This window comes from Musa acuminata, chromosome BXJ1-11 (genome assembly GCF_036884655.1).
Source record: "Musa acuminata AAA Group cultivar baxijiao chromosome BXJ1-11, Cavendish_Baxijiao_AAA, whole genome shotgun sequence".
Classification (NCBI taxonomy): Eukaryota; Viridiplantae; Streptophyta; class Magnoliopsida; order Zingiberales; family Musaceae; genus Musa; species Musa acuminata.
In genome coordinates this window covers 6,609,531-6,635,095 of record NC_088337.1, presented here as the reverse complement: position 1 = coordinate 6,635,095, position 25,565 = coordinate 6,609,531, and the positions used below count along the sequence as shown (strand labels likewise).

General features: G+C 39.6%; 1 protein-coding gene and 1 pseudogene across 2 annotated transcripts; one reads left to right on the top strand and one right to left on the bottom strand.

The window, feature by feature from the left end:
* Positions 1-3,476: 3,476 nt before the first annotated feature.
* On the bottom strand, positions 3,477-5,889 carry LOC135596414 (uncharacterized; annotated as a pseudogene).
* A 663-nt stretch (positions 5,890-6,552) lies between these two features.
* On the top strand, positions 6,553-11,417 carry LOC103970683 (uncharacterized). Of its 2 annotated transcripts, XR_010481112.1 has the most exons (4): positions 6,553-7,129; positions 10,559-10,648; positions 10,870-10,912; positions 11,020-11,417. XR_010481112.1 is itself a non-coding variant. In XM_009384564.3 (3 exons), exons 1-2 carry the CDS (start codon positions 6,664-6,666, stop codon positions 10,624-10,626), a joined length of 534 nt encoding a protein of 177 aa, XP_009382839.2. In that variant the 5' UTR covers positions 6,554-6,663; the 3' UTR covers positions 10,627-10,648; positions 11,020-11,417. The 2 variants fall into 2 exon arrangements, 1 of the variants encoding a protein (XP_009382839.2); XM_009384564.3 differs by lacking the exon at positions 10,870-10,912 and having other exon boundaries at positions 6,554-7,129.
* The last annotated feature ends 14,148 nt before the right edge of the window (positions 11,418-25,565 follow it).

Sequence of the window (25,565 nt, the reverse complement as noted above, 5' to 3'; positions counted from 1 at the left end):
TGATGGTTGAATTTTCATAAATTGTTATCTATGCTATTTGTTACTTGAGAATCTGGAGTCTTGGTTTTTTGTGGTGAGTTATAATGCTTCTATTTGTCAGAGGGGCTGAGTTTGTGGTTGAGTTTCAGTGTGGACAACAATTTTGATGAGTGTGCATCTTATAATGTTCGTTTGTTTATATATTTGCTTGCTGGTCAGAGTTTGTCTTCTATTATTTTTTTTCCCATTTTTTAGTCCTTAATAGTCTTTAGTGTTTTCAGATGTGATCTTATGTTGTTTTTCGCTAACGTAGTAAAAAAATTCTTGACAATTATAAGATACTTGCCAGTCCCTAGAATCAGACCATAACTTTTTTTCTGATTGATAGTGTAATGTGTATAATTTTCCAATAACAGGCGAGGCTTATGGATGCTGCTACAACTTTATGTGAATTTCAACTCGGTGCAATTATGAGGTTGAGTGGCTATTTTACTTGGGTTTATTTGTTGGTTCATACCACATTACAAATAATATGCAGTGGTTCGATGAAGTATCAAGATGTGAGCCATCCTGTAATTGTTTGGATGCCCGGAGCCAAATTGCATTATGGTATACTAATCAGTTGGGTCTGTACTGATTTGTTAGAGGTCAGTTGGAATTTGGTACTGGTTGATACAGGACCAGTACCTGCCACAACAAGTTCATACCTTGCTTCGACCAGTAGTCCTAAACCTAGACATTGCTCAGGCAGGAGTTCTGGTTTCATCCAATTCCACCATTCTGTAAGTCCTTAAAGAACTCGTGGGTTGCTTCGGGTGAATTAGGTATTAGATAATTGCAATCTGATGTAAGGTGAGGACTGTCAGGTGGCGCTTGGATTGAGATGTACTAAAGGAGTTTTCAGTGTATTTTCTAATCTTTCTATTTGATTCATTATGTTGAAGATGAAAGATCAGGTTATTGCATGAGACTTCTGTTTCTTTGATGTATGAGGATAGCCAGATATTTACAATATTACAATCTTATGGAATTCATTCGCTTAGGTTGTAACTAAACAACCTTAATAATGTAGCAGGATCATGCCTTATGTTCATTAGGAAGAAAATGTAGACATCATAAGAAGAAAACAAGATGGCATGGGTTTTTGTTAGACATCATAAGGCTTGGGTGAGGCAACACCTAGTGAGTTCAACGTCCTAGTGCAGGTTTTTGTCCTATAGTTCTCAATAATGTTCCTACCCTGTAAGTTTCCTTATGTTTTCCAAATGCAGATTTTAACCTGACAAGCTTGGAAAATTGGGTCCTGCTTGAGAAAAATAGAGTGTGGATTTTCACTCTTCACAAAGTTTGGATTGGGTTGTGCTAATGGCATTTTCTCCACTGTTGGGTGTTATTGTCTTAGAAAGGATTTAATTGTTTTTAATGGCACTGCATGGCCCTCGAGACTATGGTTAGGAAACGGAACACAACAAAAATCTCACTTATTTGGGTCAATAGTTAGTTTTGAGCATGAATCATCCAGCACCTGCAAATAACTAAAACTGTCAGTTTTGATTTTTTCGGTACCCAGACAGTCAAAACCAACTGAAGGCTATATGTAATGTTAAATGAGTTGTCATGTACATTGGCATCTTGAACATAGTACTGGTGGTATATAGTTCAGAACAACGTCGAATTCCTCGGATAAACTTATTACTTGAGTGAGCGAAACTTAGGAGCTGAAATTTCTTTTCATGTGGAACGACACATTATTTAGCGTGATCCGGCACATGAAAAAATACTCTAAAAGGGATCAGTCAGGGTTATGCATTCAAACTCACCACATGCTGACTGTGGCAGAATACATTGTTATGCCTAGCAACCAACATGATATTGAAAGCTATTCTGATTATATTTGCTTCCTAGAACCAAGGGAAAATTTTAGATTCTGCTGTTTTGTCTAGCAGTACCTGTGAGATATAAATGTGTAAAGACTGTCGAGGGAGCTGATTTTTCATGCAGTTGACCAGAGCTGGTCTGATTTTCGGTTATCAATTAGATCCTCTGCTGAATTCAAAGCACTGGATTGTTGTGGTTGTGTTTCATCTTTATAAGTGTGTCCAATAAATCTGGATATATTTCCTTGTTTGGTTCTTTTATGATTAGCTAAGGCCTTATGGGATATTTGTCAGGAAGTTAGTTGTCTAGCCTTTCTGCTTGCTTGCTTGAGCTGTTCTGCAAGTTGTAGACATATAGCAAAGGCTTATAAATTGGTTTCTTTGGACTTCCAGAAGATACAAATAGGAAGACAGCATTTTTTTGCATGAACGAAGAGTAGTTCATTGCATAAAATTTCTTGTTTTGTAGGTTGTCAAACAAAGAACAAGGATGACAATATGTTGACTTGTTTGAGTATTTAAGAAATAAATGACGACTTTTCTTTTTCACCAATCAAATTTATCATGAGGCAGTTAATAATACTAGATTGTTGAAAGATGGACTTCAAGTAGGCATCTTTGCTTATTCCTTGTTGTTAGCTTATCATTAAGCCACTTTTTACTGTTCTCTCTATTTGATTCTGAACTGTTGCTGTCAGCCTTAATCATACAACATATGTTTTTTACTATAATGTTGTGGGGCAGACATTTCCCTTTCAAAGTTTGTAGTAGATGCACATTTGCCGTTCTATTTTGTGGGTTGAAGTAGCTGCATAAATTTGATATGGTTCAGTCTTTGTACACTTATAATAAAGTGGATTGCATTCAGTCAAATCCTGTCAATCTGAGAATAAATAGTGAGCACTCATTCCTGGTTCAGCATCACCTATGAGCAGGACTGCAAGCTTATTGTGCTAGTTCTTGAATCACTACAGATTGATTAGGTGTAGGTTCAACATGCAAGTAACCTTCACAGGGACATGCTATGGTTTCTTCTTCAAGCTGAGAGAAACATCATGTGTACCTAGCAAAAAACATCCTCTCGATTGGTTTCACCTCATTGAGAACAGATGAACATAGAACTTTACACCCACTTATCTCTAGATGTTTACTGGGCTTGAATGTGCGATGGTCTTGTCATGATTCTTCATGAACAGATCCATTGCTATTTAAAAGATTTAAGATATTTCCAATTCCCACAAAAAGTTCATTTGCATGGTACTCGCACTAAATTTGCTGATCTTTTATATGTAACAATCTTCACAGCAACACTAGAGAACAATTCCATGCTTTACTACAAAGGTTTGCCAGTTCTGTTCTTCTACATATAAAGAATCAGTTTTGCCACAGAGCATGCACACAATTCATTGAATATGGTCGAGTAAAATTGAAAGACAAATTACAAGAATCAGTTTTGCCATTTTTACACATGAAGCCTGGTTTAAATTGTGATCATAAATGCATTACACCATTAAAGCAACTTTGAGCATCGGTTTCTCGGATATGCATTACTTTGAGCATCAGTTTTGCCATTTCTACAATATGATCATCCATGCATTACATCATCAAGGACAGATGAAGCATTCAGGAACGACCTTAGCAAAGCCGGAATCCATTAAAAAACAACTCAGTTTGCATCGTGAGCAATTATAATTCATGACCATATAACTGGGGAAAAGAAAACCATAATGTACAGTCATTACAATTTATTTCAGCCATCTTCTCAAACAAATCATGGACAACAAGTAAAAAAGGAATTCCAAGTGTTTTATTGCTGGTCTTCCATGGAGAAGCTCTTCAAATCTGACATGAACAAAAATGAGATGGACTAAGGTTCAAACACACAAGCCAATTCAAAATCTGAGTGCTTCTTACTGTATTTATAATCATATGGTCATAGTTTAATGCTGTAAAAAAAATTGGGGAGTCAACCATGTTATGATTTCCTTTGACTACTTGAAAGTATGATAATCACAGAAATGGATTTGATTGATACTCTACATTATATGCCATTTAAAGCATCAAAATCAGTTGACTAGCTTTTCCCAGTGCCCTGTAGATATATATAGTTAGCATTAGAACATGTTCAAGAAAGCTTTTCTCCTTGAGTCGGTAAAAATGGAAGTGCAAAAGCAAAACTAAGGTTCTAAAATGAAATCGATACATTCTAAATACAAAATGTGAATTCAGCCTATTATGCATCCACCAACACTTAGCAGCTTAGCAGTATGCCAGAAAATACTTGAAAGGATCCACTTGAAAACTAATTTCTAACAGGATCCTGTATACTTAAGCCCGCTGGTATATAGAATTTTGAGGTAGTGGCTTGTAAATTGGATGACAATTATATAGGTAATTTTCTATAATCTATCAAAGAAACCTATGCCTCTCCTTGGCTGTCAGATATTTCTCGTACACTACGAACTGAAATCATTTACTTTCCACAATGTATTCATCTCCAATATACTTTAAGCAAACTGCCTCAGAGTTTTCACCTACAAAAAATTAGATCTAAAAATGTTTTGAAATCTCAGACTCAGAGCATGCTTGAGAACAAGGTTATAAAAGTTGCAAAGGTGGTCCATGCAATGGGAACCTTTTCATAGGCCTGGTCTACCAAAATGATTATTTATGCCCAAAAAGAAGAAATAAAGGAAAATAAAGAGCATAGTATAATTACAAGGATGAAAAAAAATACAAGGACAAGAAATTTGGAGGAAGATGAATACACAAGGAAAGATATAGGGATCAAAATGAAAAGGAATATGAAACAAGAAGAGAGGCAGTAGATTCATTTTACAACTTAAAACTACTCATACGTCATGCAACAATGTATCAGCAATCGAAGCAAGTTGCCCTTTATGATTGTTGATTGCTCAACTTGTCAAGCTTCTCATGTTTTCGTTGATTAATCTCACAAACGAGTCTAATCTACATAAATAAAGATATCTTATAACTATGGGATGTTTTCCCAATACTAGTCCTCTTCTAGAAGTTCTTACATATTCTCAAACCATTCTTGAAGGGTAGATATCAAGTTCTTTAGCTGTTATAGGAAGTTCTTGAACTCCGATCTAGCAAAACAGAATGTTAATTTCTTAAACGTTACCAAACAAACACTAAATTATTACTTACGCTTAAAGAATAATGCAAAAACTGTTCTATAAGCTGTGATCCTGATCTGAAAATTAAATCCATTTTGAATGTCTTAATATCTAAAAAACAGAACTTTTAGGTCGATCAAATGACAAAAATCATCTTTTTATTGTGAATCCGAAGTTCTTGAACTCCGATCTAGCAAAACAGAATGTTAATTTCTTAAACGTTACCAAACAAACACTAAATTCTTACTTACGCTTGAAGAAAAATGCAAAAACTGATCTATAAGCTGTGATCCTGATCTGAAAATTAAATCCATTTTGAATGACTTAATATCTAAAAAACAGAACTTTTACGTCGATCAAATGATTGTGAATCTGAACTCTAAAATTGTTACGCAACATCACACAACCAAGACAGAGACAAGAGCAGGGTTCTAGGATCGACCTGGGCGAATCGGAGGGGCAGGGCGGCGGCGGCGGCGGCGATCAGTGATGTCCGCCAGCGGCGTGCTGTTGCTGGTGCTCAAGGTCGCGGCGCTCCTCGGGAAGGGCGAGGAGGTAGGAGAAGATCATGCCGCCGAAGCAAACGTGGTACTGGTTGGACGGAGCTGGTCTCGATGTACTTCTCGAAGTAGCGATCCACCGCTTGATCCACACTCTTCTTGATGTGATCCCACGACAGCTTCGACTTCACGTACGAGGGCACATCCCTGACCTTCATTCCCTTGATCTCATTGTAGAACGCCCGCAGTGCAGCGCCATCGGAGCACAAACCCTAGAAATCAAGTCAACCGCGGGGCCCAAAAAGATCGGATCTCTGAGACGGAGACGGCAATCAAAGGCACTATGAGCCAAACGTCCTTGGCGGCGACGTTAAACATGGAACGTCGCATCGTAACGTTGACCTTTCGATGAACGGCAGATACATCGGTCATCGATGGCCTTAAAGAACGCCGTGGACCAGCGTAACTTAACGGCGTCACAAGCACGCTCGTTTCCCATAACCGCCCTCCGTAGTCGTCTACTATTACTTCGACCGTTACTGTTACTAGTGTTTCTATCACCACGATTGTAGTTACGACCACTCCAACGGCCACGACAATTACTACGGCTGATAATAATAACATGTAATGTAAACTAATCCTATGGATTTGCAATGAATAGCTTGGTTAAGTTTAGGGATTCTAATTCTTTCTAGGTTACCACAGCTAATTCTCTAATTAAAACTTGTTCCCCAAGCAAGCATGTACTATGCCAACCTCAACTTGCATTCCTAATAAAGAAATTAGCAAATTTGTATTTATTTTTTTTGAATTTAGCATATGAAACCATAAATACAACAAAGTAACATCTAATATAATATTATGATGATAAGAAAATTAGAGATATTATGAGCATTTTATATATTTATTTATGTTTCCCCAAAAAAACCGGAAGCTCTAATTCGGAAGTATGGTATGCTGCGTAACGCTGTCATAAACAAGCGAAGTCGCCCACGTTATTCTCACCCGGTATTTTTAGCTGGATTGTGCTCTCTCCCTCTCTCTCTCTCTCTCTCTTACACTGTGCTGTTCTTTCCCACCCCAACCCGATTCCTTCTCTATATAGGTAACCTCCTCTCCCTTGTCAATCACGTCTCCCCTGGGGTTTCTCCTCCTCGTTACTTGATGGCTCGAGTTCTCTCCTCCCGAGCCCTAATCCGATCGCTGGAGACCGTGGGGCTGCGCTTCCTCGTGCTCCTCCCCTCCCTCCCGCCCGCAACCCGCCTGCTCGGCCTCCGCCGACGCTCCGGCCGTCCCTGGAGGGTGCACGTCGTGGAGAACGATCTCGACGCTGAGGGATCCAGCACGGGATCCGGGACGGGTGAGGCCGATGCCCTCAGAAAACGCCGCGTCGATGACGCCATCCATAATATGGTAGTCCGCCGGTACGCCCCCGATTGGCTCCCCTTCGTCCCCGGTGCCTCCTACTGGGTCCCGCGCCAGAAACGGCCATACCGCGTCGCGGAGCTCATCGCGGGTCTCGTGGACTCCAGGCTTGCGGATCCCGAGATCAAGAATTCGCCGTCGGAGGAGGAGGAGATGTCGTTTGCCACCGAGCGCGGTTGGCCCTCGTCGGCCTACTTCCTTGAAGGTAAGCAATGAGATCTTTGAAATGTAATCGGCTCTATGAACCGTGAAATAGCGTAGATTTGGAGAATTTAGCCTCTGTCTCTCTGTTAATTATCTCATAGCAGTGGTGATTTCTTTCTATTTTGGTGGTCTTTTGCACTACTTTATGCATTGGTGACAATTTTCCATTAATTAGTTAATTCAATTATCTAGATTGAAGATGGGCTGAAATATTAACATCTGAATGACGACTTTGGCAAATGTGTTTGCTATTGACCTCGTTATTAAAGACATTTGTTTAAAATATATTGGGAAGAATGATGTTTTATGATAAAGATACTGCTTACTTGACTTAAATTTTCAGAGAATCTCTGGGATTGACACATTATGGAAGAGTTTGGTTTCTTGTACTTGAATATACATTATCAATGATATACATTGAGATCGATATAATTGTTGGGACACTGTTGACTTTGTGAATAACTGTTTAAATGGCTAACTAGAGCTTGTAGAACAGATCTTTAAGAGGAATTCTCACTTTTTATTTTCTTTAACATTTAGAGTTGAAAGCCTATTGATACTGTGGCGTATAGACCATATTACCATCTATGATGGAGGTGTATGGTCTTGGAATGGATCACTTGGATCAATTCTTTGCTCTGACCCATTCATCTACAAGATATGAGTGTTTTTTTGTTTCTATATCTTCATTATCTTTCTTCTGGGAGAAGGTACCTCTTTGATTGCCTAATCCCTCAAATATAGAATCTGACCACATTATCTTTTCATAATTTCTCCCGATCAATTCTTTTTTTAATACAATGGTGCCAAGATATTGATTTTTTTATGTTCCAATTACCAGAATTGTTGTTTTCTTTGTTGATTTCATTCCAGCAGAATGATTGTAGACCATGATAGTGTGCAGTTGTTTATTTCTATATGTTTGGTCATATTTATAATTATAATATTTAGATTATAGACAACAATGAAGCAGAATCCAGATAATATTGATACTGATTTTGAGTTGTTCGGGGTTGTAAGCCTGTCATCCAGCTTTGGTACTCTCTCTCTCTCTATCAGCGACTAGCAATTCCTGTCGTGCATTTTTATTTGACTTGTTTAAATCACTCACTTTTCACATCAATATTTGGATTTGGAGTTTCTCACTTGTTATTGGATACATTTCTTGAGAGAAACCTTCTCCAAATCTAGGTAAGTCCAATCATGTTGCCATGTTTAACAGACATTTATTTAAATGTAAGCTAAGTTTGCATTTGGCTTAGATCCATGTAGATCAAAGCTAGATTAGCATGAATGCAGCGTTGATTCAAGGAAGTACTAACTATGAGATCTGAAACAACAGAATAAAAAGCATGATAGAAAGCCTATGGGTGCATGAAAACGTTAGTTGTTTTTGGGCAGAATGTTGGTGCTCTCGGCATCACATCTTAGATGTCGGTTTCGGTCTCCTCTTTCTGCTGTCGGAACCTTCTCTTGAGGTTTGGGCAGCAAATAGTAGGTGTTGAGGACTTCTTGCAGCAGCTTGATGACGCTTTGGGGCTGTTGGAACGCGAGGAAGAAGGCTGTGCCTGGAAGAAGTTGGCTGCTACAATGCTGGAAGAATTCTAGGGCCAGTTGGCTCTTAGTTGAGGACTTCCTTGTTCTCTTTTGGGATGCTTTGGATGAGGGCACACCCTTTATTTTATAGGGTGAGGGCTATCCCAAATCCTTAGGGTTTAAGGATTTTCCTTGTAGGGTCAGCACTTCTTATGGATGATAGGTCAGTAGAGAACATGTTGTTAAAATAAGATATACAATAACACATAAACTGATCTGAAAGCCAACCAGGACACAAAAGGAGTGATTTCACCCAGTCAGTCCAATATAGGTTGTATAACTCGACAAATTCACTGTATGGGTCTTATTAAACGGTAATCAGACCAGTACCAAATGGAACCAAACATTTGAGACGTAACAGAAGCAGAAGTTGCCTATTTTAATGTTTGAGACCACTTAAAAATAAGCTGATATGTGTGCAAAAGATAGTTAAGTTCCTAAATCGAAATGAAAAACTAAATAAAAAGACGATTAGCATAACAAAAAGTGCAGAAATGAGAATGAGGACAACTATATTGTAGCAGTACTTAGTTTTAATTACAACAAAAGAAACTCAGCTGAGAAAATGCCACAAAAGTAATAAGGCATCTCGCAGGGTCTTCTAGTGCACTCCACAGACTTTTATCATAAGGAACTTGTTCTTTGGTTGAATTCCCCGATAACAAAGAAACGGGACTTTGTGTTTCATAACTGTGCAGTTTCCTGAATATTTTGGGCATGACAAACCAAGCCAATAATGTAGTAGACGGTCCCAGTGACTGGAACAATCACCTTCTCTAGTTATGGATGTTGATCTTATAACTCTTGCAAATACGGAGTCACATTATCATACAAGTCTTTAGCTTTCTTTTCTGTGCTAATAGCAGCATCTACAACAGACTCATGTGCATGCTCAAGCATAGCTACCCAGTCATTCCCCACAGCACCAGTATCCATCCTTTGATGCTTCTGTATTTGCAGTATTTTCAAGAGCCCTTTGGACACCATCTTTTTGCCTCCAGAATGGGAAGAATATGTTCAATAGTTGTATTTTGCATTTAAGCACCATGGAGATAAGGTGACTAATACAAGTAAATGCATATATTCAGCATGTTAAGGTGGTCTACTAATGCTACACTGGTGTGGTTGAATTGTATAGTGAAATAAAATGGATAAGGCAAGAACCTCTATTCTATCATCAGGATTGAATCAAAGACTTTGCAGTTAGCTCTATGCTGTTGAATAATTAACAAGTGAATTTGGTGCTTTGGTTAAAGATAATAAGATGGCTTTGACAGGACACTAAAGACTTGGATCTTTTGGACTTGCTATCACGAGATTTGATGTATAATGGACCCTTGCTAAGGGCTAGTGCCTGTCACATTCTGTGTTATGCTAGACCCGAATTATCCTTCCTGCTCTTATTCATGTCGTCAAGATTCTGCTACGTTATCAACTTGGTTTATGATGCTGTATTAAGCATTCACCATACTTGAGATGTATCATGTTCTCCTTACAAAAACTGAAAAATGAAAAAGAATTCCTGGTCTGGATAAGCTAGCTGTTGTTCAGGAGTTGTATAATTAATTTTACTGAAGTTTGTGGGTGCACTGGAAAACTGCTAGTTGATTGTCTTCTATGCTGCACCTATGAATCACATTATCTCTTTGAAGTTATCAAATTGCCTCATCTAATTGATTCCTTATCCTGAAAGTTGTTTAGAGTAAACAATCTTATTCCTTTTTATAATTGAATAATGTACCACATTAAATAAAGAACAGATTTAGAGATGAGATGTGCATTCCGTTAATGTAATTCATGGTTCTCTAATCATGACACTTTGTATGTATTACAGATTTATCCCCACAACAGATGAGTCAGCTTAAGGTGCCGAAGACACAATCTGATGATGAAGACAGCTGACTGTTTATCTGGTACTCCAAGGGTGAGAATCTTTTATTCCATAGAGTAGAATTAACCCTCATTTATTTCCATAGGATTATCCATGGAACAATAAATACCTCACCATGTACAAAGGATCATGCCTCAATTAATTAACGAGCAGGTGCAATATATATTTGGTTTAATAAGTATAATGATGCCAGAATCAGAAGTCTTTGTAGTAATTGGTGCTTTGATATCTCGTTTCTTTTGCTGTTCCACAAGTGATTGGCTGGTGCTGCACAATCAAATGGTCACCAAGATTCATGTGGGTTCAGATTATGTTTGGACATTCATCCTATCTAAGCCTTATGACAGTCTTGTTATGTTCGTTTAGTCATTAGAGGACTAAGCTATCTTTCTCTCGCCATGCAGGCTCTGCGACAATGTGCATAGTGATGTGCCAACAACAACACCGACTCAGCAGCTCCACACTGGACAGGAGAGGTGGAAGCTTTTGGTAGATTAACCCACCAATGCAAACATATGCTGATGTGCCCTTTACACCCTTGCAATGATGATTAATATAACTTAAGCGTTATGTGTTTCTGAATAATAATGCCATATTTTATCCATTTGTTCTTCTATGAAATCCTTAAATGTTCAAAAACTACAATGTTGGCATGTCAAGGGACTTAAAGAGAATCTTAACTCGGTAGCTGCTGCACGTATTGAAGCTTTCACTTGGAATAGCCAGGCACTTCTGCAACAGTTTACAACTTCATGTGTAGATTTGTGTCGGAGTTTGTTGGTCTATATAAATTATTTATCCACATCTATGCATTGTGATACATGATTATAGATTACTCGAACAAGTGGTGCAATGTCATGTTTTGTTTAAGTCATGGTATTTTTACATGTTAATGTTAATCCGTTAATGTAAAGGGTTCGTTTCTCGAAATCTCATATGATTTTTTAAGGATATATAAATAAAAGACGGGTTAGATGAAGTATTTAATACAAGATCTACAAACAGTAATTTCAGTAAACACTTGATAGACAATATAAATTATAAATATATATTTCGTAAGTTTTGAACGGTTATGCGATAAAATGTTCGAGGTAGTTCGCCGTGACCAAAAGTCCTATAAGTGCACATATGATATTATTGTAGAATAAGGTAGAGAACTAGCCCTAAACATTACCCCAAAGGCTCATCTAATCATGTGTCATCCGGGTAGCTCCTGTTGACTGATACTTTGCACCACTCTATGGAGCTAGATACCCCCAAAACGACTTCCTAGATAGCTTGTATCTATGTATTTTTACCTCTACGCGATGATTGTACACAACTTATGTTTATAAGCATGAAACGATCATAACAGCCAAACCAAAATAGGATTGTCAAACCTACCATAAATCCTCTACATGTTGTGCAAAGCATGAACAAAACTGAAAGATATAGACATATATAAGCATTACATTAAATATAATGTTTACAGTTTTGTTTGTGACATTCTCCTCCTTCAATGTCCTCGTCGAAGCTTTTGCGGACGTTGCATCTTCTTGCCTTTGTTGAATCTTCAATCTTCTGCTCTAGTCGCAATGCGCCTCTCGACTCCAAACTGCTCTTCAGTTAAGTAGTCAAACTTTGATCCATCATGCTACTTCAACTTATCAATTATTCTGACTCTAGTATAGAGTCGGTTGGGTTGTGCTGATCCTTGTTGGTTCTTACGGATCCTTCAGATGAAGAAATATACCTTCTTTTTTATGCGCTAGTCTCTTAAACGTCTCACGTTGTTTGAATTAGGTAGATGTCTATTGGAGATGTAATGAGCATCGCCTCGTAAACTTTGAAGTTTTTGATGTCTTTCCTCCATAAAATTTGCTCATCGATTCCTTTTTTTATTTAGTCATTGCCTCCAAATAAGTTTACATCACTTCAGCTTTTGATTGATATTTTGTTGGGAAATGAAGCAGGCAGTTTACTCTCGATAGCACCGATCATAGGATTTGACACATATTGTCTTTCACATTTTTTTAAGGGTCTTTGAACATGTGTTGAGCTCATCTATTAGATAAATAAGAGAACTTGCTAGTCATAAGTACCTTGTAAGCCACTCACATCCAATCATGTGAGTGATAACACGTGTGACATACTGCACAATCTTTATTATTATTATTATTATTATTATTATTATTATCATTATTATTGATATTTTCTCACTTTATATTGCATGTTGCATAAATTGTGATGTCTATGAATCTGTGCAATGAGAATCAGATTGTGATGAGATTATGATAATGAGACCAATTCACCTTTAAATATAGACCCTAAATAATCTCGGTCATAAGTTACTCGAAAGGGACATTGAGATAATCAGACAGACTGATATGCTATATACCCATCGGTATGATGGAGGCGGCTAATCTCATAGCTGCTCTGTGAAGACACTATGGGTACAATACAGGTGCTTATTTGAGAATGAGTTCACTGATTGACCCACTCATGGAATACTCGGTGGTTAATGATACATCATTATCAGACAGCGATTCCGTAATCCCAATTATGTGTTTGGTCCTTAGACTTAGACACAAAAATGTCTTGTATGAGTACTTCACTCTTTGATACCAGACTTGTAGGTTTGGAAGTTCAAGATCTAGCACAGCCAATCATCGGGAGTGGTAGCCAGTCTTACAAGGGCAATTGAGTGTTGACAAATGATTATTCACTCTCGATGTAATGAGAGGAATATCTTATGTGTTCTTGCTTAGGTAAATCCCTAGCCAGAGTCATTCGGATTGAGAGAGAAAGAGTTCTTCGGAAGAATCCGATTAGAACGAGACTCGAGTAGATTCCGTATAGGCCTGACAGCACCATGCCTGATATATGGTCTCTGGAATATTAGATGGTTGAGGGAATATAGATACATGGTAACTGAGGACAAACAAGTCCAATGGATTGGATTCGTTCGGATATGAGATATTCGCTGGAGCCATATCTTATTAGATATCTAATAAGCTCCTAAATTATTGGATCATTTAGGTAAGACCTAATAAGACTAAATAGAAATTATTGGATAGAGATCTAATAATCCAAGAAGCTCACGTAATTGGATAGAGATCTAATACCCAATAAGGCATGATCCATCAAGGTTAAGTGGCAAAAACCTCTATAAATAAGAGAGGCCAAAAGCTAACATAGGCTAGTCATCTCTTTTTATACTCTTCCCTCTCCTCTCCCCCTCGGCAGACAACCCTAATTTGGGACATGTGGACAGCAAGAAGGGTCGTCCCCTTCTTGATCATGTGCAGCGATTTGAGGAGCGTCTTCGTTGCATCTATCATGTGGATCATCACAAAAGAGGACAATCGACCTCCTTCATCTACTCTTATAGATATGAGATTTTTCAGGGATATACGATCTCCCTGGGTAACAAATCTCTCTTGATACATATGGTTTTTGGTTTTGCAATTTTGTTTTATGCACTAATCATCACATGACGATAAGATATTTTCTAGGAAATATGGGCTTTTATGTTTTTTGTTCTTCCACTGCACATGTGATGCTCTGATCAGATTATCAAACTTTTGGAATGCAAAAAGTTTTGCTCGAAAAGAGCAAAAGTTTATCCCAACTTAGAGCAAGTTTAATAGTTTTGGTTGCCTATGAGATTATACTATCTTCTCCATCATTTTTGTCACATACTCCTTTAAGTAGAAAAGGTACAACACCATATATTACCTACTTCGTTCCTTAGTTAAGCACTCCTGCATCAACTTGTAGTCTCTCACTTTTAGATATTTTGATAAGAAATCCATTGACATCGGTCTTATAAAGTTCTCTAACTTTTACCCTTCAACTTTATCTAGGTACTTGGAGTTTGTCTCTATATTCTCCACCACCTTGGCCCATTTCACGATCAATCATTCTCCTTCATAAGAGCAAGGGATGGATGACTCCACGGAAGACCCACCTTTGTGATATCATGATGCTGCTATGCCCATCGCCATACTATCTATCACCTTGCATTTGTGTCTCTTTCTTCGTGATCGGTAGATCTGCCTCTATGGCACTGTGACACTCCTATGAGTCTACCTACATTTTAATCTATGCTTAGTTTTAGATAGATAAGTCCTTATGGTCCTGTCATCGCTTCCTTGCCTCTTTCGACCATCTGTTTCAATACTTTTGTGTTCTCTGAGCTATTCCTCTTGATCGATGGAAAGACAAACTATAATTTTCATACATGGCCTTCGCCATTATGTTGTAGAGCTCATGCTGATTCTATTATCCTTTGCTGCCTTAGTAGCAATATTTGCTTACTCAGCATTGTCCTCTGATTTGGCGGGGTCTCTTAAGGGAACATGAGTTCTATAATAGTCTAACTCTCCAGCCGCTCCGATCATACCTCTGTATGATCAAGACCCCTCCCTCCCCCCCATGGGACTCATTAGTACTTGCACTTTGAATTCTCACTCGGTGGTACATAGTCCTCATATATTAATAACCAAGGCTTTCATTCGATGTAAAATTCGATATACGCATGGAAGACCCACCTCTATAATACCATGATATTCACTCTTTGAATCTATAGTCTTTCTTGTCATTATGTTGTTCACTAAAGTGGAGCTCCCAATAGCTCTTGATCATACCTCCGTATGATCAAGTCCCTCGTGAGACCTCTCCCGTGTGTGTCGCATTGCTTAAAACTATTCTATAATGATCCGTTGCACCATGTTGTCTCATAGTGATATCTTTATTGTATTATTATCTTTGTGGGATGAATTCGGACTGTAATCTCTCTATGTGCGGCATTTGGTAGCACAGGACTTTTGTCACTTCCAATTATATTCGCTCATTTGATAATTAACCTATTGGGAAATCTAGGGCAACATCACAGCATAGCAAAATAATAAAAATAAAAATCTCAAATTTTCACAGAAAAAATAATCTCTTATCGTCATGCAAAGATTAGTGCGCAAAAACTCGTAAAATAAAAAATTACATATGTAAACAGATTGTGTTACCTAAGAAGATCGTATATCCCTGAATTTCTATAGATCTGTGAGAGAGGATGAAGGAGGTCAACTGTCCTCCTATCTAGCGATAAGGGCTACGAAGATGCTTCTCAAATCTCTACTCAAATTGTTGAATCTCGGATTTTGATGATGAAACTAATTGATTGTGTTTAAATGTTTGACTACATTTTGAGTGATACAGGTCTACTCGATCAGGATTAGACAATTAACGCAGGAGGAATTGACGTTGCGTCGGAGGAGATCACGTCAGGATATTGGATGGCAGAAGGCTTCGGGCGTCGGGCATCGGGCCAATGAGAGCGAAATTGCGCCAAGGATATCGGGGTTGCGGAGGTCAACCGCCGATTGGGCAACAAGCTGCAAGAGAGGACGATGCACCGAAGAATCGGATGAAGCGCCAACCAATGACGTGCCGGGCAACAGAATGTCAATTTGCGTTATAATAATTGTCTAGATCGGAGTAGAGTGTTTGCTTGTGTGTGCAGGATTAACTACGATAACCAAAAAACACAAAGCGAGAATACCGGAGTCAAGTTCGATGGACGTTTAAGAGTCCGAAGAATCGTCGGAGATGCTGCCAGAACCAACCGAGAAGAAATCGGGAACCTGTCGGAATTTTCGGAAGTTCGCCGAAGAGATCGTCGGAGGTTCACGGAGATCACCGAGAAGGCTCGGCTACTCATTAAAGTCATCACAAGTTCGGGAGCTTGCAGGGAGTCCGTCGGAAGAAGTTCGTCGGAAAGCTCGCCAGAACAAGACTCGACGTTCGCGGTTAAAAAACTTGCTTAGGATGTTTTTTTTATGTAGTTCACCTGTAATTAGGATTAGGATTAAGAGATAATCCTATATCCTGGTTAGGGGCCAACTGGGGCCAAAATCAGATTTGGTTTGGGCGAAAAATAAGCCAAACCAATGAATCGGAAAGTCAGGCGGTGGAACCGCCTGGCTGGGCGGTGGCACCGCCCAGCACCCGAGTGCTGGGCGGTGACACCTCCTTGGCTGGGCGGTGGCACCGCCCAGCACCCGAACGCTGGGCGGTGGCACCGCCTGGCTGGGCGGTGGAACCGCCAGCACCGGGAACCCTAAGAGAATTCAAATTTTGGAGCCCAAAATTTGAATCCTCTTGAGGCCTATAAATACCCCTCAAATCTCAGCTGAGGTTACAACTTTTGAGAAGCATTTTGATTGAGAGAAAAGTCTTAGAAAGTCTTAGCAAGTCTTGTTTTCAATTTGCTAGAGAGTTCTCCTCCTTCTTTCTTATTGAAAATTTGTAAGAGGTTGAGCTGCTTGTAAAAGGTTGTAAGAGGGGTGTTTACCCTTCCATTTCAAGAGACTTGCTAGTGGAAGGTGGGAGCCTCATCGAAGAGGGGCCTCGCAAGTGGAGTAGGTCATTTGACCGAACCACTCTAAAAATCGGCGTAATCTCTGGTTTGCTTTTTATTATTGTCATTTACATTACTGCAAATCTTCTTACTGCTTTAGTTCCTTATTACTCTTGCTGCGCAACTTTAAGAATACGCCTTCAAGTTAAATTTCTCAAGTTTCATTCTTAACGTACGAAAGAACTTGTTAAAATCGAAGTTTTAATCCGCTGCACTAATTCACCCCCCCCTCTTAGTGCCGCTCCGATCCTAACAAGTGGTATCAGAGCCACGGTTTTCTACTTTGGTTTAACACCCAAATAGAAATGGCTCTTTATGGCTTTCAAGAGGGTCACTCTCTCATTCGTCCTCCCTTTTTCAATGGGACGGACTACACTTGTTGGAAAACTCGAATGAGAGTTTTCTTACTTTCTTTGGATTTGAATTTATGGGACATAGTCGAAAATGGATTTGAAATGTCTTCTCTCCCAATGAACCATTGGAATGATTTGGAGAAGAAGATGTTTTCTTTAAATGCAAAGGCTATGAATGCCTTATATTGTGCACTTGACAAAAGTGAATTTAATCGCGTTTCGATGTGTGACTCGGCTTTTGATATTTGGAGAACTCTAGAGGTCACTCATGAAGGCACTAGCCGAGTGAAAGAGTCCAAAATCAATATTCTTGTGCATTCTTATGAACTTTTCCGGATGAAACCAAGTGAGTCCATCGGAGACATGTACACCCGGTTCACGGATGTCATCAATGGACTCAAAGCTCTTGGTAAAAGTTTTTCTAATTTTGAACTAGTCACTAAAATCTTAAGATCCCTTCCAAAAAGTTGGGATCCAAAAGTTACGGCCATTCAAGAGGCCAAGGACCTTAAAACATTCCCTCTCGAAGAACTTATTGGGTCTCTAATGACCTACGAAATGAACAATGTGGAAAAAAAGAAACTCGAGAACAACCTTCCAAATGATAGGAAGGATTTGGGACATAGAACACATGAATACCACTCGAGCATAAGCTCAAGTGATGGTGAACTTAAACTACAAATGAAACAAAAATTAAAAAGCAAAAAGAATGGAACTACTTGCTTTGAACGCAAGAAGAACAAAAGTTGGGATGAATTGAGCTCTTCCGAAGACGAGGAGAAAATCAAGAAAGGCGAGGTGGCAAACTATGCCTCACCCTCTTTCAACAATGAGGTAATCAAAATCCCACTAATTCATTTCGAAATTACATAATACTTTCTTGAGTTATTTTTAATTTAGTTTAGGATTAATTTTCTTGAAAATTGCTTGTGTTATGTTAATGCAATAAAATGTTAGATATAAATATAATGCTTATACACCTAGTAAGATTAATCTTATATATGTGCTTGAGAAGCAAGAATTTGTACTTTGACGATTTCCATATTGATTTTCAATGTCGATGCATGACTTTTGAATGGAAGGTTTTATGATTTTTTTTATGAACCTTATCTTTGGTTTTCAAACATGATGTATAGTTTTGACATAAGAACAAAAATTTGAAGCATGCTAATATAAAGTCAATCATATAAAGTAAAACTAAAGAAATTTTAAATATCTATAAGAATCATTCAAAATTATGTTCAATAAAACCTTACTTGATGTTGTAATGAAACTATTGAAAGTTTTGATGCTATGATTTGATGATTTTATGCATGAGATTGTAAAGTTATACATGATGATTTTTTGGTCTTGATGGTTTTTATGACAAAATTCATTTTTCGATCCTAAATGTTGATGCACATTTTTATCTAGCATAAATGACATGAATTTAAATAACTAAAAAGAGAAAAGCATTGTTCTTGAAAATTATTTTTCTCTATCTTGTTGATTTATATGAATCCCTTGAAAATGATTTTGGTTTGATGATTTGAATTACAAATGAGTTATATCAAAATCATGATATTGATTTGACTTGAAGTAATGAGTTGAAATCATTTTTTTTTTGAATTATGTGTTGCACTTTTTTATCTTGATGATCTTTGATTTTTTTTGTTTTAAAACGATGATGCATGGATTTGAAAGAAAAGGAGATGCATGCATGGAATCAATCAATAAGTTGAAACAAAAGGAGGAAAGATTTTTTATTGAAAATTTTCTTTTTCTCTATCTTATTGATTTATACCTAAGAGACCAATAAAATTATTTATGTCATTTTGAATCTCTTGAAAGAAATGTTGAGATTTTGATGATTTAGACGATTTGAATTTGAATGAGTTTTATCTAAAATCATGATCTTGATTCCGTGATATTTACAAATGAAGATTTATTATGAATCAAGATTTTTCATTAATCGATCTCCTAAGATTTTCTTTTGATTATTAATGAGTAGGTTTTTCAAAAAGAAATCATGTCTTCTAGTATTCACATGTTCTAATCCTTCATGATAAAATTTTTATGTAATTCCTTAAATTCATGAAATGTTTATCGCATCACCAATTATTTTCTTCTTGATATTCCTTTTTTGGTGATATAAAATCATGCATGAAATACTCTTGAGATTATTTTGATGCATACAAATGAAAAGTTATGATCATGCATGGTAGGATGCAATTTGACAAATTAATACCATTATGATTTGAAATATTTATAATTTGGAATGATGCATGCAATACTTATGCCTTTTATTATGATAATATATGTGATGTATTGCATATGATGTGAATCATGAATGCTTTAAATGATAAATGTCTTGATATCATGATTGATGATTTTGTTCTATGCATAAGATTTTTAAAATTATGCATAATGAATCTTGTAATTTACAGATTATCGATTTTCTTTTTACCATAATGAAAGTGCCTTATTGATCCTTGTCATAATAAATCTAGCACTTTCGGTTTTAAACATGATACATGTTTTTATTTGACATAAAAAAAAAAAGGGAGGCATGCTTGAATGAAATAAATTACATGAATTGAAGCAACTAAAAGAGAAGAACATTTTTCTTCTTGAAAATTATTTTTTCTATATTATTGATTTTGATGAATCTATTTGTATTATTTTTATGAATCTCATAGATTATGAAAATGATTTGAATTTAATGGATTTTATTGAAATCATGATCTTGATTTCTCACAATTTTCTATTGAATGAATCAAGTTTGTTTTCTATTTAAAAGGATATTTATCAAAATTTTCATGGTCTTTTAGTATTCATGATATTGATAATTATATTTTGAAACTCTATGTAAATCAAGATTCTTCATCATGATTCTCTCGTTTTATAAAAGAGGAGATGTTCTATGTGAATCATAAGATTTTATATGCATGAATTGAGATTCTTTTTGCTATTAACTAGCAAGAAACTTGTTTTTGTAAACCATGACATGCTACTTGACATCTTGATAAATTATAACTTGAGTTTTCTTTTTGAATCAAGATTGTTTCCTATCATGTTTTCTATCTACAAAAGAAGAAATTTGTCAAAAATGTTATATGTCTTTTGACATTCATTTTTCATCTTTATTATTTACCCTTATCATGATTTGAATATTATAGTAAAGAGAAATGAATTACATGATTGTATTGTTATTCCCTTCTATTTGACACTGACAAAGGGGGAGCAAAACTTGCTAGATAGCAAATTTGCTAGCTTGCACAATTTGAAAAGAGGCAAAATAGTCCATCTTGCACATCTCAAAAGATGTAAAATTTTGCTAACTTTTTATGTGCAAAAGTTGATAGCTTGTATACTATAAATTTGCATACCAAAAATACAATCTTGTTTATCTCAAGATGCAAAACATACTAACTTGCACTTTGCAACGGAAGCAAAATTGCTAGCTCAAACATTGCAAAGGAAGCAAAAATTTGCTAGCTTACAATTTGCATATTTCAAGAAGCAAGAGTTGCTTTCTTGAACATCTCAATATTGCTAGCTTGCATGATGTAGAACTTGCTATCTTGAACATTACCAAAAGTGCTATCTTATATGCTGTAAAACTTGTATATCTAAAACTTGATAGCTTGAATGTCCCAAGCATGATGCATTACTTGCTAAATTTTCTATCTTCAAAATTGCATGATGATAAAAATTTAATATTATGTTTTTCATGCAATGGTTTGAACCCATATAATAAACACATAAGAGTAGCTACTTCTCCTTTTTGTTGATGACATAGGGGGAGAAGTATATTGATGACTTCATGCATTGAATTAAATATTTTATATATTTGCATGATAGTTTAAATGTTTTTCATAACATGTGATGAATGTTACTTGGATTTGGGATAATCCAAGTGTTCTATCAATGGCATATTGATAGGGGGAGTTTAGTTAAACTCCGGGGAGTTAAGGTTAACTCCGTTAGTCATCAATTAGTTGTCATCATCAAAAAGGGGGAGATTGTTGAATCTCGGATTTTGATGATGAAACTAATTGATTGTGTTTAAATGTTTGACTACATTTTGAGTGATACAGGTCTACTCGATCAGGATTAGACAATTAACGCAGGAGGAATTGACGTTGCGTCGGAGGAGATCACGTCAGGATATTGGATGGCAGAAGGCTTCGGGCGTCGGGCATCGGGCCAATGAGAGCGAAATTGCGCCAAGGATATCGGGGTTGCGGAGGTCAACCGCCGATTGGGCAACAAGCTGCAAGAGAGGACAATGCACCGAAGAATCGGATGAAGCGCCAACCAATGACGTGCCGGGCAACAGAATGTCAATTTGCGTTATAATAATTGTCTAGATCGGAGTAGAGTGTTTGCTTGTGTGTGCAGGATTAACTACGATAACCAAAAAACACAAAGCGAGAATACCGGAGTCAAGTTCGATGGACGTTTAAGAGTCCGAAGAATCGTCGGAGATGCTGCCAGAACCAACCGAGAAGAAATCGGGAACCTGTCGGAATTTTCGGAAGTTCGCCGAAGAGATCGTCGGAGGTTCACGGAGATCACCGAGAAGGCTCGGCTACTCATTAAAGTCATCACAAGTTCGGGAGCTTGCAGGGAGTCCGTCGGAAGAAGTTCGTCGGAAAGCTCGCCAGAACAAGACTCGACGTTCGCGGTTAAAAAACTTGCTTAGGATGTTTTTTTTATGTAGTTCACCTGTAATTAGGATTAGGATTAAGAGATAATCCTATATCCTGGTTAGGGGCCAACTGGGGCCAAAATCAGATTTGGTTTGGGCGAAAAATAAGCCAAACCAATGAATCGGAAAGTCAGGCGGTGGAACCGCCTGGCTGGGCGGTGGCACCGCCCAGCACCCGAGTGCTGGGCGGTGACACCTCCTTGGCTGGGCGGTGGCACCGCCCAGCACCCGAACGCTGGGCGGTGGCACCGCCTGGCTGGGCGGTGGAACCGCCAGCACCGGGAACCCTAAGAGAATTCAAATTTTGGAGCCCAAAATTTGAATCCTCTTGAGGCCTATAAATACCCCTCAAATCTCAGCTGAGGTTACAACTTTTGAGAAGCATTTTGATTGAGAGAAAAGTCTTAGAAAGTCTTAGCAAGTCTTGTTTTCAATTTGCTAGAGAGTTCTCCTCCTTCTTTCTTATTGAAAATTTGTAAGAGGTTGAGCTGCTTGTAAAAGGTTGTAAGAGGGGTGTTTACCCTTCCATTTCAAGAGACTTGCTAGTGGAAGGTGGGAGCCTCATCGAAGAGGGGCCTCGCAAGTGGAGTAGGTCATTTGACCGAACCACTCTAAAAATCGGCGTAATCTCTGGTTTGCTTTTTATTATTGTCATTTACATTACTGCAAATCTTCTTACTGCTTTAGTTCCTTATTACTCTTGCTGCGCAACTTTAAGAATACGCCTTCAAGTTAAATTTCTCAAGTTTCATTCTTAACGTACGAAAGAACTTGTTAAAATCGAAGTTTTAATCCGCTGCACTAATTCACCCCCCCCTCTTAGTGCCGCTCCGATCCTAACACAAATCTCCTCATTGCACGCACCACGCAATCTAGAAGGGGGCGACCCTTCGTGCTGTCCACATGCCCTAAATAGGGGCTACAGGTTGAGAAGGAGAGAGAGAGAGAAAGAGAGAGAGAGAGAGAGAGGAGAATAAGAGGTGATAGCCAAAAGGGGTCTAGCCTATAGCTCTTTGGTTCTCTCCTATTTATAGAGGCCCCATGTCAACTTAACCCTAATGGATCCTACTATATTATGTATTGGATCTCCATCCAACTACCCAAGCCTCTTAGATTAGTGAGTCTCTACCCAATAATGTCTCATTGGCTCTTATTGGATCTAATTCATATAATCCAATAATTCAATGACTTATTGAATATCCAATAAAATAGAGACTCCAACGGATATCTCATATCCGAACCTCTATTCATCGCAACACATACCATATGTGTGTGACCCTCTATGCCCAATATCGAGCTGGTCATGAGTCATACCTATCAAAACTCATTCTGGCTCAGTGAATTATTATCTCCATAATAATTCACTTGACTTATAAATTACGGACGTATTAGGCCACTGTGTCGCAATCCCCAAACGATATAGGGGAATCTAATCTATTTGACATGTTTGTCCTTAGTTATTGTTCGCGTAAACAACTTTATGCCGTGGCCTTGGGGCCAACACGGCTTGTTTCGAGTCCGAATGGCGGGGATCGGCTCAAGGTCTCTCGGGGTTACTGATGTGGGTGGCCATGCAGATTGGATCACGTCGAGGCTCGTTGGGACGTCCTGCGTGGAAGGGCCCCTCTCCTCAGCGTTGAATAGGAAGTAGCTCCGTCTTCGTACCTGCATGCAGGTCAGGTCGAAGCTCGGCCCGACTCCTCCGACGATTAAGTTAGATGATGTGAAGAGGTCTTTTTTTGTGTGTGTTCGATCCACACTTGCTCCTCTCAGGAGCGGGGTTTTTATAGGGTGACTTACTGTGTCCGATGTGCCTGTTTTGTAGGGAGTAGGATCGTACTCCTGGCCACGTCTGACAGCAGTGTTGGCGTGGCGTGAAGGATTGGGCCTGAGCAGGACGTTAATGCGCCTCGGCCATCGCTTCGGTCCATTTGACCAGGTGCTGTCGGGTCGATCGAGGCGTGAGGCATCATCTGGGGCAGGTGACGTCAGCCCGAGTCTTGTCGTTATTATTATCCTCATCATATCCCTCCCCCCCGAAGGAAGCTATGCGTCGGTCGTTGTAAAGGGGGGTTCGAGGCATGGCTTCGGCTTTGAGAAACCGTCCCAGCCGGGCGTTTGTCGGTCCGTTGCCAGGGGTGTGGGAATCGTGGAGTTTAGCAACTAAGAAGGGTTGGATATGCAGGGGTGACCCGTGGTAGTGTGCGGCCGAGGAGCACAACTCAGTTGAGCAGGTCGGGCAGAGGCCGTGGTTTCGGGCGACACGTGGCCGAGGAGCACGACGCAGGCGGGTAGGCCGAGGAGCACGACACAAGTGTCTCTCAGGAAGCATGGAGCCGAGGAGCACAACGCAGGCGGGCAGGCCGCACATGTGTGGTCTCGGGTAACATGGGCCTGAGGAGCACGACGCAGACGGGCAAGCCGTGCAGGTGTGTCTCGGGAAGCATGGAGCCGAGGAGCACATGCAAGCGGGTAGGCCACGTAGGTGTGGTCTCGAGCAACGTGGGGCCGAGGAGCACGACGCAGGCGGGCAGGCCGCGCAGGTGTGGTCTCGGGTAACATGGGGCCGAGGAGCACGACGCAGGCGGGCAGGCCGCGCAGGTGTGGTCTCGGGTAACATGGGGCCGAGGAGCACGACGTAGGCGGGCAAGCCGCGTAGGTGTGTCTCGGGAAGCATAGAGCCGAGGAGCACGATGCAGGCCGTGCAGGTGTGGTCTCGGGTAACATGGGGCCGAAGAGCACGACGCAGGTGGGCAAGCCACGCAGGTGTGGTCTCGGGTAACATGGGGCCGAGGAGCATGACGTAGGCGGGCAAGCCGTGCAGGTGTGTCTCGGGAAGCATGGAGCCGAGGAGCATGACGCAGGCGAGCAGGCCGCGCAGGGGCGTACTCGGGCAGTCGGCAGCCGAGTAGCTACTTGCGTTGTTGTCCCTTTATGCCAACTTAATCGTGGTGGGGGGGCCGAGAACTTCTTTGCCTTGTGAATCCTTGTAGGCGAGCTCTTTGCGTTAGCAGCACGCTTCCATGCATCAAGATCAAGGCGTCGGGGCTCTGTCGTTTGCTTAGCTTGCCCCTGAGTCGCCGCGTCAGGGCTTCATTATGGCGGGGAGTCCTTTGGCCTCCTTGACGCGACGTGGCGGACAGGTGCGCGTGTGAGTGAGTTGTCGCCCACCCTTGAGAGGCGAGGGGACGCTGGTTTTGGCGGGATCTCTCCTTTACATAGGGCACGTCCGACTTCCTTCTCATTTCTCGTCGCTAAGTCCTCTTCATCGGATCTCACCGTCGGGACCTGATCTCGAGGCAGTTTTGCCAGCGTGTCCGCTTGCTCATTCTGGCGTCTTGGCACCCTGGATAATGTGAAGCGGGAAAAGCGGGCGACGAGAGCTCTTACCTTCGCCAGATACTTCGACATGATTGGGTCCCAGGCCTCATACCCACCGGTGAGTTGCTCGGATACTAGCTGCGAGTCGGTGAGGACGTGTATGTCGCCCACTTGCATTTCGACGGC